This window comes from Ictalurus furcatus, chromosome 9, assembly GCF_023375685.1.
Source record: "Ictalurus furcatus strain D&B chromosome 9, Billie_1.0, whole genome shotgun sequence".
Lineage (NCBI taxonomy): Eukaryota > Metazoa > Chordata > Actinopteri > Siluriformes > Ictaluridae > Ictalurus > Ictalurus furcatus.
In genome coordinates, this window is record NC_071263.1 from 2,618,047 (window position 1) to 2,632,831 (window position 14,785).

At 43.4% G+C, this 14,785-nt stretch overlaps 1 protein-coding gene across 1 annotated transcript in view; it reads left to right on the forward strand.

Moving 5' to 3' along the window:
- Positions 1-14,785, forward strand: part of LOC128612768 (neurexin-3a-beta-like) — a 117,109-nt gene that overhangs the window by 55,432 nt on the left and 46,892 nt on the right. Inside the window, 1 exon segment of the mRNA XM_053633161.1 lies at positions 8,420-8,591. Coding sequence (XP_053489136.1) covers positions 8,420-8,591 — 172 coding nt within the window.

The following is a 14,785-nucleotide window of genomic DNA, read 5'->3' on the forward strand; positions in this document are numbered from 1 at the left end:
CAGTGCCTTCATCACTTTGATGTCGTCGAGTCACCATATATGGTCAAAACCACGCCCACGAGAGTATGTATAAGACAAAGTGAAAAACATTTTTTTTTTTTTTTCTTTTCATAAAATTTGAGATTGTATGTCGGTTTGGGGTCATCCAAGGTCGTATTGCTGGAGTTAGTGTTAACGACGCGTTGTAAGAATTATCCGTGTATACGTCACACATTTTAAAAAAAAAAAAAAAATCTTGGAAAATTTCCTAAACAGAGCGGAAACTCTTGGGGGGGGGGGAACTCCTGAATTTAAGGCGGCTGTGAGAAGCGAGGCTGTTTCGTTCAGGATTGTGATGTGTGTGTGTGTGTGTGTGTGTGTGTGTGTGTGTTGTGTTCATGTGTTTCTTCTCCTCTCCTGTCTGATGGGGTAATTATGGAGGAATCCTCCCCCGGCGTGGTTATTGCTGACATGCTTCAAATCCTAAAAAAAAAATAAATAAATAAAAAAAACCGTTGCTCCTCGCTCACCGCCATCATCACCGCCACCGCCGCGGTCTCGAGACAGCGCTCGAAAATCCTGTTTCAAGCTCAATTTTAATCACACGTTTATTTCCCAATTACAGCTCCTCGCTCCCGGAGAAGCACATTTCAGCTGCGAGCGTTGGATTATCTCATTCTTAAACGGCTCGGAGTTGTTGTTTTCTTAACGCTCATTGTCGCTTTGCAAACCGCAGAAAGCCACGGCCTGGTGGAGAACTAATAATAATAATAATAATAATAATAATAAAGTAGTAAATAAAATGCTGAGTAGTACATAATGAATAATTACATTAATGAGTAATTATTATATTTACACCTATTCTTCTATCCATACACTACAATGAGTATTCTTACATATAATACATATTATTATTATTATTATTATTATTATTATATTTAAAGCTGCAAGCAGGGGCCAAGCACCCAGATGCCGTGAGCCGGACATTCATAGACGCGCTACATTTGTCGCCTATGCAATCACAGGAAAGAGGGCCATAACTTTAGGCAAAGAGATTTGAAGTTTCACTCCTGATGAGACACGGGTGGAATTCTCAGACGGTAGGAGGAAAGGTCTAGACGACCTAACGCGCAGCATGGTGGTGTTGTCCGTTGCTACTTTGACCCGTGGTCGTGATTGCTACAGCTCCGACCTGAAAATTTAGCATCGGGTCCTGAAGGTGTATCTCGTTGCTGAGACACAGCCTCACTTCCTGTTTGGCGGCGTCACTGTCAGGCTTAAGTCTGAAATGGCTTGAATCAAATGCGGTGACGACCGGACGAAATGTGTAGGAGGAGTCGTGAAAATAAAACGTTTTTTTTTTGACAAATTCCAAGATGGCGGGAAATCGAATCGACGTCATAGGGTGCGTTGAACTCGTCTCGACCCGGGGAATACAGGCATTCCTGGCTTTTAATCGCTAAACACGCGATGCAGAAGGTACGATTATAAACATACTTCCGAGTTAGACCCAGATTTGACCCGATGGTGGCGCTAGAGCGTCGGCAGCACTTGGCCCAGATTTGGTCAGAATGTTCCTTCCCAGTCAGTGTGCCGAATTTCACAACTTTTTACCAGACGCTTCTATGGGATGCCAGATACACCCTTATCCAGAAGAAGGAGAAAAGGTGGAATAACAATAGGTGCCTACTCACCTTTTCATGCTTGGCTCTTCCTAATAATAATAAGAAGAAGAGGAAGAAGAATAGCATATTAAGTTTCATTTTTAAACGTATTTATATCTGAGGGATGAAGTTATATCTCGGATACCGCCGTCGTATCGAACTGTAACGTTTTTCCTAAACTGCGGAGATAAATCCGTAGTTAACGTGTGCACTGTACACGAGAGAGGAAAGAAAAACAGCAGCGGCGGCGGCTCTGTGAACGTCCAGAGAAATAAATTGTCGATGGCGTTTCTGTCGATGAAGCTCTCAGTTGAGCACAAAACTAAAAATTGGCTTTTATCTGACCTCGGCTTCGTTATTGATGAAACAATCAGGGGGGAAATAACGTGAGCGACGCGGCTGAGAGTTTTCTTATCATCCGAGCGCACTCGACTCTCTCTCGCTCTCTCGCTCTCACACACGCACGCACGCACACACACACACGTCTTATCATCGTATCAGCGTGTGCAGGTGATACGGAGAGCTGTACGGAGCTTCGCCTCGGAGCACACGCACCGTCATCCACTTTACGGACGTTTCGCACGTTTCACACGTTTACTTTTCCTTTACTGTACGCTTCTAAATGACCTTACTGTATGTTCCTGTGTAACAGTCTGGCATAGACCCGACTTTTCACTGCGTCACTCCTTCATTTATTCACTCTTTTAGTCACTCACTCCTTCACTCACTCTCTTATTTAGTCACTCGTTCATTTACACACTCATTCGGTCACTCATTTAGTCACTCGTTCATTTACACACTCCTTCACTCACTCTTTTATTTAGTCACTCGTTCATTTACACACTCCTTCATTCACTCATTTAGTCACTCGTTCATTTACACACTCATTTAGTCACTCATTCATTTACACACTCCTTCACTCACTCTCTTAGTCACTCGTTCATTTACACACTCATTTAGTCACTCGTTCATTTACACACTCATTTAGTCACTCGTTCATTTACACACTCATTTAGTCACTCGTTCATTTACACACTCATTTAGTCACTCATTCATTTACACACTCCTTCACTCACTCTCTTAGTCACTCGTTCATTTACACACTCATTTAGTCACTCGTTCATTTACACACTCCTTCACTCACTCTTTTATTTAGTCACTCGTTCATTTACACACTCATTTATTCACTCATTTAGTCACTCATTCATTTACACACTCCTTCACTCACTCTCTTAGTCACTCGTTCATTTATTCACTCATTTAGTCACTCATTCATTTACACACTCCTTCACTCACTCTCTTAGTCACTCGTTCATTTACACACTCATTTATTCACTCATTTAGTCACTAGTTCATTTACACACTCATTTATTCACTCATTTAGTCACTAGTTCATTTACAGACTCATTTATTCACTCATTTAGTCACTAGTTCATTTACAGACTCATTTATTCACTCATTTAGTCACTTGTTCATTTACACACTCATTTATTCACTCATTTAGTCACTCGTTCATTTACACACTCCTTCACTCACTCTTTTATTTAGTCACTCGTTCATTTACACACTCATTTATTCACTCATTTAGTCACTCGTTCATTTACACACTCATTTATTCACTCATTTAGTCACTTGTTCATTTACACACTCATTTAGTCACTCGTTCATTTACACACTCATTTAGTCACTCGTTCATTTACACAATCATTCATTCACTCATTTAGTCACTTGTTCATTTACACACTCCTTCACTCACTCTCTTAGTCACTCGTTCATTTACACACTCCTTCACTCACTCTTTTATTTAGTCACGCGTTCATTTACACACTCATTCACTCACTCTTTTATTTAGTCACGTGTTCATTTACACACTCATTTAGTCACTCGTTCATTTACACACTCCTTCACTCACTCTTTTATTTAGTCACGCGTTCATTTACACACTCATTTAGTCACTCGTTCATTTACACACTCATTTAGTCACTCGTTCATTTACACAATCATTCATTCACTCATTTAGTCACTCGTTCATTTACACACTCCTTCACTCACTCTTTTATTTAGTCACGCGTTCATTTACACACTCATTTAGTCACTCGTTCATTTACACACTCCTTCACTCACTCTTTTATTTAGTCACGTGTTCATTTACACACTCATTTAGTCACTCGTTCATTTACACACTCATTTAGTCACTCGTTCATTTACACACTCCTTCACTCTTTTATTTAGTCACGCGTTCATTTACACACTCATTTAGTCACTCGTTCATTTACACACTCATTTAGTCACTCGTTCATTTACACACTCCTTCACTCACTCTTTTATTTAGTCACGCGTTCATTTACACACTCATTTAGTCACTCGTTCATTTACACACTCATTTAGTCACTCGTTCATTTACACAATCATTCATTCACTCATTTAGTCACTTGTTCATTTACACACTCCTTCACTCACTCTCTTAGTCACTCGTTCATTTACACACTCCTTCACTCACTCTTTTATTTAGTCACGCGTTCATTTACACACTCATTTAGTCACTCGTTCATTTACACACTCATTTAGTCACTCGTTCATTTACACACTCATTTAGTCACTCATTTAGTCACTCGTTCATTTACACACTCCTTCACTCACTTTTATTTAGTCACTCGTTCATTTACACACTCATTTAGTCACTCATTTAGTCACTCGTTCATTCACACACTCATTCATTCACTCATTTAGTCACTCGTTCATTTACACACTCATTTAGTCACTCATTCATTTACACACTCCTTCACTCACTCTTTTAGTCACTCGTTCATTTACACACTCATTTAGTCACTTGTTCATTTACACACTCCTTCACTCACTCTCTTAGTCACTGGTTCATTTACACACTCCTTCACTCACTCTTTTATTTAGTCACTCGTTCATTTACACACTCATTTAGTCACTCATTCATTTACACACTCATTCATTCACTCATTTAGTCACTCGTTCATTTACACACTCATTTAGTCACTCGTTCATTTACACACTCATTTAGTCACTTGTTCATTTACACACTCCTTCACTCACTCTTTTAGTCACTCGTTCATTTACACACTCATTTAGTCACTCGTTCATTTACACACTCCTTCACTCACTCTTTTAGTCACTCGTTCATTTACACACTCCTTCACTCACTCTTTTAGTCACTCGTTCATTTACACACTCATTTAGTCACTCGTTCATTTACACACTCCTTCACTCACTCTTTTATTTAGTCACTCGTTCATTTACACACTCATTTAGTCACTCGTTCATTTACACACTCCTTCACTCACTCTTTTATTTAGTCACTCGTTCATTTACACACTCATTTAGTCACTCGTTCATTTACACACTCCTTCACTCACTCTTTTATTTAGTCACTCGTTCATTTACACACTCATTTAGTCACTCTTTTAGTCACTCGTTCATTTACACACTCATTCAGTCACTCATTGATTTACACACTCCTTCACTCACTCATTCATTTGCTCTCTCTCGCTTATTCACTCACGCATTCATGCATTCCTTCCCTCACTCACTCACTCACTCACTCATTTATTCACTCTTAGTCACTCACACATTCACTCACTCCCTCTCTTATTTTAGTCACTCATTCCTTCACTCATTTATTTGCGCTCTCTCTCTCCCTCACTCTTTCTCTCACTTATTCACTCATTCATTCAGTCACACTCATACGTTCATGCATTCCTTCACTCACTCACTCATTTATTCCCTCTTTTAGCCACTCACTCACTCTTTTTATTCAGTCACTCGTTCATGTGACGCACTCATTCCTTCACTCCATTTATTTGCTCTGTCTCACTCTTTCTCTCACTTATACACGCATGCATTTATTCACTCACTCACTCATTTGCTCTTTTTATTCAGTCAGTCGTTCATGTTACGCACTCATTCACTCACTCGTTTAGTCGCTCCATCACGCGCTCATTTATTTGCTCTGTCTCTTATTCACCCATTCATTCAGTCACACCCATGCATTCACTCACTCACTCATTTATTCACTCACTCTTATTATTTGGTCACTCATTCTTTCATGCATTCCTTCACTCACTCACTTATTCACGTGGATCCGCGGAGGCCCCACCTCGCGCCTTACAGGACTTAAAGAATCTGCCGCTAACGTCTTTGATCATTCCATCGTAAAAAGAAAAAGAACAAAAAATGTAAAAGTAAGGCAGAATAATGAAACGCCGTTTCATTCTTCTTCTTCTTTCTGTCTAGACGCGTGTAGACGCAGTCTGGCGAATCAATTTCGCGGCAGAATGACCGAGCGCTACAGCGGAGGAAAAAGACGGGAATGAAACAGAAAGGAGAGAAGTTCAGACGTTAATTTTCGGTAAATTCGATGTCGCAGAGTTATACGCAGACTAAGCAGCTCCGAATTCCACAGAGCCACGGGAAAACTCGTATATCCTCCAACCGCATGAAATATTTACTCTGACCTCAGCGTGTGATATTCAATATTCGGCACTTTTAACCCGCCGCTTCCTTTCATGCATCGCTTGCCAACAGCGTTTTCTCTCCCAGAAGCTCTCTTGTATGCGCTCGGGTGATATTAGAAATTGGATGAGGAAAGAGCGAGTGGCACTTAAAGCGAACGCTTCGCTGCGAGATGTAAAAACATCGTTTCTCTGATCAAAAAGTAATGCGGCGGTTCCAGGCTTATCCCGGCGAAAATACACCTTTTAGTCAAAGTGGGAAACGGGGACGAGATGTCTCCTCGCGCTTGACGTCTCTCGCCTGTAGCGTACTTTGTGTTCGGAGCCATTTTGTTCTGTTAAATATTTTATTTCCGAACACACGGGCTACTGCGATTATGTGGAATATAATGTGTTTTTGTAACCACGGCGATCTTTTCTGAATCGCCTCGATTTCCACGTCACGCGTCGGACCTGTGACCGTGCCTCAAGACGTTTAAGCGAATTATTAATCGTTAGACGGGTGCGTATCAACTCGGTTCCACTAGACCGGCACCGTCACAGAGAGTGGAACAGTCTTCGTCAGAGAGAAGGCCAGGAAAGGGGGGTTATCATTCTGGAAAATGGCAGACGACGGGCCTCGGAAAGCAGCGAGGAAGCGTCCGTGACATCCAGATGAACTTGAAGGCGCCGGCCCAGATTTCCATCCCAGAGATCTGGCTTGATGAATGCGCCGCACTCTGATAAACATCTCCCCTGATGCTATTCATCACCTGTCATCGTTTTCCCATGCTGCTGCTGATAAGAACAATGCCAGCTCTGGTTTAACATAACCGTAAAATATGTCTGAGCAACCCAGAAAGCTTGTGCGGGACATGAGTGTGTCACCAAAAAAAAAAGGAGAGAGGGAGAGAAATGTGAAATGATCATCAGACAGGATCAAAAATAAAGTTAACCGGATTGATGTGTTAAAGTATGATTTTTAAAAATTCTGTATCTTTATAATGACACCACGCAGACTACATGATGCCCTGTGATTGGCTCTTGATACTAAATGATGCTCTGTGATTGGCTCGTGACACCAAATGCTGCCCTGTGATTGGCTCGTGACACCAAATGCTGCCCTGTGATTGGCTCGTGACACCAAACGCTGCCCTGTGATTGGCTCGTGACACCAAACGATGCCCTGTGATTGGCTCGTGACACTAAATGATGCCTTGTGATTGGCTCTTGATACTAAATGATGCCCTGTGATTGGCTCATGACACCAAACGCTGCCCTGTGATTGGCTCATGACACTAAATGATGCCTTGTGATTGGCTCTTGATACTAAATGATGCCCTGTGATTGGCTCGTGACACCAAACGCTGCCCTGTGATTGGCTCGTGACACCAAACGATGCCCTGTGATTGGCTCGTGACACCAAACGATGCCTTGTGATTGGCCCTTGATACTAAATGATGCCCTGTGATTGGCTCGTGACACCAAATGCTGCCCTGTGATTGGCTCGTGATACCAAATGCTGCCCTGTGATTGGCTCCCGACACCAAATGATGCCCTGTGATTGGCTCGTGACACCAAATGCTGTCCTGTGATTGGCTCGTGACACCAAACGATGCCCTGTGATTGCCTGGTGACACGAAATGATGCCCTGTGATTGGCTCTTGATACTAAATGATGCCCTATGATTGGCTCGTGACACCAAATGATGCTCTGTGATTGGCTCGTGACACTAAATTATGCCCTATGATTCACTCGTGACACTAAATGATGCCCTGTGATTCGCTCGTGACACTAAATGATGCCCTGTGATTGGCTCATGACACTAAACGATGCCCTGCGATTGGCTCATTACACTAAATGATGCTCTGTGATTGCCTTGTGAAACGATGTGTTTTGTTTTTACTCCTACCGTTAAAACCCTGCCCGACTTATCTTTACTTTCTTTGCGATAGTCCTGCTCTCCAATTCCTATAAACGAACTATAAAAACGTCAGACGCTCAGAACCCGACTGCTCGGATGCCGCGTGTTTTCCAGTTGACAAATGAACCTTCCTTATCGCTCAGTTTTAAGGCGATTGATTTTGATGGATGAGCTTGCGGAATGGCTGATGAATTCTTTTCATTAAGGGCACCGCTTTATCACGAACAGAGGTCGCCAATGCAAATACCTTCGCGATCCAAGAGATCCCGAGCTAAAACAAGGACAATGGGTTAGAGATTGCATCTAAATAAGTAATTAACTCGACACAGAAATAATCCCAATCGTGCCAGTACCAGGTGTTTTCTCATTGGTAAATTTGTATGTTATTTCAGGAGCAAGGCAAAATCGGCGTCACGTTCAACATCGGGATGGTCGATATCATCGTCCAGGAGAGCAGCATGCCGGTGAACGATGGCAAGTACCATGTGGTGCGATACACACGAAACGGGGGCAACGCCACACTTCAGGTGGACAACTGGGCCATCAACGAGCACTTCCCCTCAGGTACGACCTCTCGTCCACCTTCTTTAACCTTTGCTTTAGGTAGTCAGGAAGATGTATGGACAGAAGGCAGAAACGGACAGCAACTGCTTTTTGCTCTATTTCCAAAGTCACTCTGTTTGACCTGTGTGTGTGTGTGTGTGTGTGTGTGTGTGTGTGTGTGTGCGTGTCTGTGTACTGCACTTAACTTTTTAACTTTCCCCCTTAATTCCCTTCTTTTCTCTTTCCCCTCTGACACTAAGCCTGTGCCGTGCATGTTAAAAGCAGCGAAAACATGTGCGTTAATTGAAACGTAAAACCGATGTTAGCAAACGCTAGGCTTCATTTCCGACTGAAAACGACGTTTTAACATCCGACGTCAAATCCTTCGGCATCTAATCACAGACAAGTACACACACACACACACACACACACACACACACACACACGGTGACAGATTCATGGTCTAAATAGTATGTTTTTAATCGATTAATCAGCCTGTAGCTGTTCAAACCGAGCTTCGTTAGCATTAGCGGTACGGTTGCCATGTACGTCATCGTAAAAACGCTCCCTTTTTTCCCCCCTCCAGTATTTAATTAGGAAATATTCGTCAAAGAATTGGTTTGTCACGTAAATAAAATGTAAATAGTAGTCATCATAACGCTTATTATGACATCTTAATATCAGGTAACGTGACATCGAGGGCATATTTGACCAGTCTAGATACATTTGATTGTTTTGAACGGTTTATTAAGACTTAATAATCTTCACGTCAGACGACTTTACGCTTTTTTGTGTGTGTTTCGTCTGTAACATGACGAGCTGTTGTGTTTTTTTTTTGTTTTTTTTAAACTTATTAATCTTATTAACTTCAAGATAGAAAGAAAGAGAGGCTTGCGAGTGTGTTTCTAGCTGCTCTAACGTAAGCGAGAACAGGAAGTAGCTTGTTTTGTTAATGTTCTGCAGCATTAAATATCCTCTTTGATGCATTAATATGAATTTTTTCAATTTCCTATACTTTCCTATACTATATAGTGAAATTTGATGCAGTAGGACGTGTTAACGAACAGATCCTCGGGTACCAGTGTGTTGTCGGTGGAGAAGTACTAATCACGTTGTACACATCAGACGTGTGAACGCCGACGCCCCTCGCCCTCGTCCTCGCCGTACCTTTATAATTGATCAAAATAAATGAACGTCACTTCAGGGCATTGAAATGATCCGGTCTCCTCACAGCGGCAGGGAACGACTCTGTCCGATCTTTATTACTTCGTTGTTGTCTGCGCTCCTTTTTATTACTATTGGACTGTCTCTGCTCTCTTCGGGGAGATGTAAGGCCTAGCAGAGAAAACCAATTTTCTTTACACGTGTCCTGATTTCAACTTCTCCGCTTCGAGAGTTATTTCATGCCTCACGCTCGCCCGCACGAGTGCGAGCAGAGCCGTCGGAGGCCAGAACATTAAGCACCGGCCAATCTTCCTCAAGTCCTGCCTTTCTTTCACGAGTGGGTGGACGTCTAGGCCGCGCAATCACTTTAACGGCCACGGTGAGTTAATGTTCTCTCGTCTCGGTGTTACTCGCCTCCCCGATGAGAGATTTCGACTCGCTGGTGGGGGAAAATTTTATGTAGTGGATAACATCAGTAAAGGAAATACCACAGACCGAGTACTGCTCGCTCAGAAACACTCACACGGAGTAATCCAGTATAAAGTTACTAGATGAACGCCTATGTCAACCGATACCCCGGAAGCCCCGCCCACCCGTCGTCCGTCTTACGTCGGCGATCGCTCATCTCGTCTCGAATTTTCCGCTCGGACGTCGTTTTCTGCGGCGCAGCCTTCCGCGACGCTGGACGGAGAACCTGTCGCGTTCGTTAACGTGAACTAAAGTCTATGTGTACGTTTGATTTGTAGCTAACGTTTAGCTAGCGGTAAACGAGTATGCAAAACGTACATCGCTCATCACAGTTAGCCGGCTTGAGAGATTATCGCTAAGAAAAGACGAACGCGGATGCGTCCTTTTCGTAGCTGGGACACAGAAGTAAAAAAAATAAATAAATAACGTAGTTCCGACTTCCCGAGTGATGGTTATGATAACCATCGGGTGCTTGGGGAGGAAAAAGAGCTGCCTTTCTGTTTCAGTAGAGATGTAGATACTGGAGAAGTGTTGTACGTGTATATACACGCACTACGGATTTGACCTTACGCACTGGGTCAGTAGTTGGAGGTCAGTAGTTGGAGGTCAGTAGTTTTTTAGTCGTCCTGAAATAAGATGTATAACATGTAATTAGCTGCGAACTAACGCCATGCTGCTGACTCAGACACACTGAGCTGAGTAATAAGTGTCCCGTGTGTGTGTGTGTGTGTGTGTGTGTGTGTGTGTGTGTGTGTGTGTGTGTGTGTGCCCCAGGCTATGTATAAACTCCTCACTGTGCTTCATCAGCCCAGAAACCCACGGCATCCTCCTAACAGCGAGAGCGAGCTTTCACTTTCACGCTAACGTCATTCCTCACACCGACGCCGTCACCCCCGCAGCGCTCCTCGCGTCAGCCGCGTAGCCGTCCTCCTCCGTGGGTCAAGACGCCCCGACTGACCATCTATCAGTTGTGTACCGGCACGGCTGCCTCGGGAAACGAATGAAATCTGCACATTTTCAACAACAATTCCAGCTCGTATAAAGACCCGGGAGGAAGAGTGGAATTTGTAAACGGAACATTCTATCCCATAATCTTTCGTTTAGACGTTAAGGAGGTTTCCGGCGGAGCGTTAGGACGGTCAACGGGTTTCGGATTTCTTGACGCTTCTCTTCTAAGATTGCGAAAGTTTAACGTTTTGAAGCACTCCAAAACGTTTCGAAACGTCGAAGTGCCCCCTAGACCCCCCTCCCCCCCCCCAGAGAGACACACCAAAATAACAACGCCATGTCTTTACGTCGACTGTACAATCGAATTATATAACTTTGAAGCACAGTTCTACCCCGGCGCCACTGAATTCTGGATTCTGATTGGTCAGAAGGTGTTGATTTCATTCACTGGCTGAAATTCCCAGCTTTATATTAAAGTGCTTGTTGCGATGCAAATCATCAACGAGTTCGAAAACGTCCTGTTTACGAAAGAAACACGCAGAACCGTCGATACGGCGTGATGAGTTTTCTGTCGCGAGGTGTTTTATGGAAACTTTCTGGAAGGAGTCTCCAGTGTCGGAGGGGAATTAAACAGAAGGCCGATAAAGGAACTGCTGTTTATAGTCGTTTCGTGGACGCGTCACGACGTTGGGCGTAACTATGAATGGATGAAAAGTCTCAAAAGTAGAGCGTGCGTAAATAAAACGTCATGCCCTTGACGTGAGGAATAAAACGCCGATCCGCGGTAGTACCTCTGCACCGTCTTTTGATCAGTTTTAAGTTTAGATCAGGAAATGAAGCACTTCCTAAAACCGTAAAGGGTTCTTGGTGGACGTTTGTAGAATTTCACGTGTGGACTTTTTCCAGTTCTGAACCAACGAAGAAGCATTTTCAAATGGTTCCTGACTCCTCGGCTGTTGGCGTCCATTTTGAGAACGCTGAGCACGGTGTTTAGGAACGTTCTCCGTATTCTGAAATACGGCGTCTTGAACGTGTTATATTAGCTGTATTGCAGAGCGTGTATGTTTTAGACCCTGGGATCTTTTTATAGTGACCTTGATTCAGGTTCTCGAGCAGCGTGTTGACTACAGGAGTATTTCACCGGCGTTATGAATGTCACTGGCATGTAAGACGTCTCTATAAACGCAGACGTAATTGACTCTCCGCTTCAAGGTCCACGAGTGAAGATAAAATCCTTCCGTGGCCGCTCGCGAGCGTCAAAGTGTTGCCGACTATTCATTTTTTTTTATCTTGCACTGCTGTTAGTGATGAAGGAATCTTGTTATCGACGGCTACGGAGATAAGATTAGAAACGAAGAGGAAATGAAGCAAGGTGCCGGACGCTTGCAGGAGGCGTTCAGCCGAGCCCAAACAGCTGCGCTTTATTTTCTTAATGCTTTGAGGTATTCATCGCAAATGGCTCCAATGCACCAATTTCTAAGGCGAAGAAGTTGCCAAGTTAATTTAGCCAACCTCGGTGGTCTGATCGCTTTCGAATAAGAAGGCCGAGCGAGCCCATTACGCCGAGACGTCGACGTCCTGGTGATCTCCAGGACCCGAAAGATCAGGCAGGACCTACAGGATCTATGCGTGAGGGCAGGACTCTGTGTATAACGTGACCCCGGGCGATTTGGAGATGACACGCAGCACTACGGCAGCTGTGTAGCAGGGCCTGTTGTGTAGCAGTGAATAGATTTTTATCTGTCATCAGCCATTAAAAAAGAAATGTCATGAATGTCGAGAAGCTCACACGTTCATGAACCTCCTGCCTTCTGTTGCCTGAGGATCTCTTTTTGTTTGTTTGTTTGTTTGTTTGTTTTTGTGCAAATTATTTCTGTCTAAGTGCTATTCCGGTTATTTATGGTGTGCGTAACGCCCCTGTAGCTTGTGAATAGCACTCAAGTCTGAATACAGAACGACGGATGGGATCGGAAAACAGATGGGTGGATGGATAGAGCAATGCCCAAACCAAAGGCTGATTGGTTTGTTGGTTGGACGGATAGATGGATAGATAGATCAGTTGGTAGGTTGGATTTATGAAAGAATGGTTGGATGGATAGATTGATTATAGATAGATGGACAGACATATAGATGGATTAAAGGATGGATAGAAAGATAGACAGACAGACAGACAGACAGGCAGGCAGACTGGCAGACTGATGGAAAGATGGATGGAACAGTTGGCCAGTTCAGTGAATGAATGGTTTGGATTGATGGATGACTAAATGGTCGGATGGACAGACAGACAGATAGATAGATAGATGGATAGGCTGATGGAATGATGGATGGATAGACTGCTGTGTAGGCTGATAGATAGACAGGTTGGATGGAAAGATTGATAATAGATAGATAGATAGATAGATAGAGAGATAGATAGGCAGACTGATGGAAAGATGGATGGATGGACTGCTGTGTAGGCTGATAGATAGACAGGTTGGATGGAAAGATTGATAATAGATAGATAGAGAGATAGAGAGATAGATAGGCAGGCTGATGGAATGATGGATGGATAGACTGCTGTGTAGGCTGATAGATAGACAGGTTGGATGGAAAGATTGATAATAGATAGATAGAGAGATAGAGAGATAGATAGGCAGGCTGATGGAATGATGGATGGATAGACTGCTGTGTAGGCTGATAGATAGACAGGTTGGATGGAAAGATTGATAATAGATAGATAGATAGATAGATAGAGAGATAGTTAGGCAGGCTGATTGAAAGATGGATGGAACAGTTGGCCAGTTCAGTGAATGAATGGTTTGGATTGATGGATGAATAAATGGCCGGATGGACAGACAGACAGATAGATGGATAGATGGATAGGCTGATGGAATGATGGATGGATGGACTGCTGTTTGGGCTGATGGATAGACAGGTTGGATGGAAAGATTGATAATAGATAGATGAACAGACATATAGATGGATTAAAGGATAGATAGAGAGAGAGAGAGAGAGAGAGAGAGATGGATTTACAGTTGGACAGGCAGACAGATGATAAATAAATAGATGAGTAGATGGAAAGATCCATGGAAAACTGGATGGATAGCAGATGAATGGACAGACAGACATCTAGATAGATAGATAGTGGATAAATGGATGGATAGAAGAGTTGATGGAAAGATGCATACACAAATGGATGAATAGTAGGTGGATGCACAGACAGACCGATAGAGATGAATTAAAGACTGGACTGTGGTTGAACGGACAGATGGATGGAAAGATGGCTTAAAGGTTGGACTGATGGACAGATGCATGGACACGGATGGATCGACCGGTGGTTGGTAGGATGGATGGTTGGATGAGTGTGTGTGTGAGGGTATGAGTGTGTTGAATATTGAACACAGACGTGTAATGACGTCTCCCTTTAGAGGCGTGTAGATCTCTCGTCTTGCTCCTGATGGTATCAGGTGTGTTCAGGTTGTGTATTCTGAACCTGTAGATGAGGTTGAACCTTCGTCTTCATCTGCGTCTGAACCTGTAGAGGAGCGATAGCTCTGATGTCAGCTAGGCTATTCTCTCCACGCCTCACTCCTGTCACTCACATCTGGAGATCAACACTGACGAACGCCATCGATTAGCCGAGCTCCCGGCCCTGT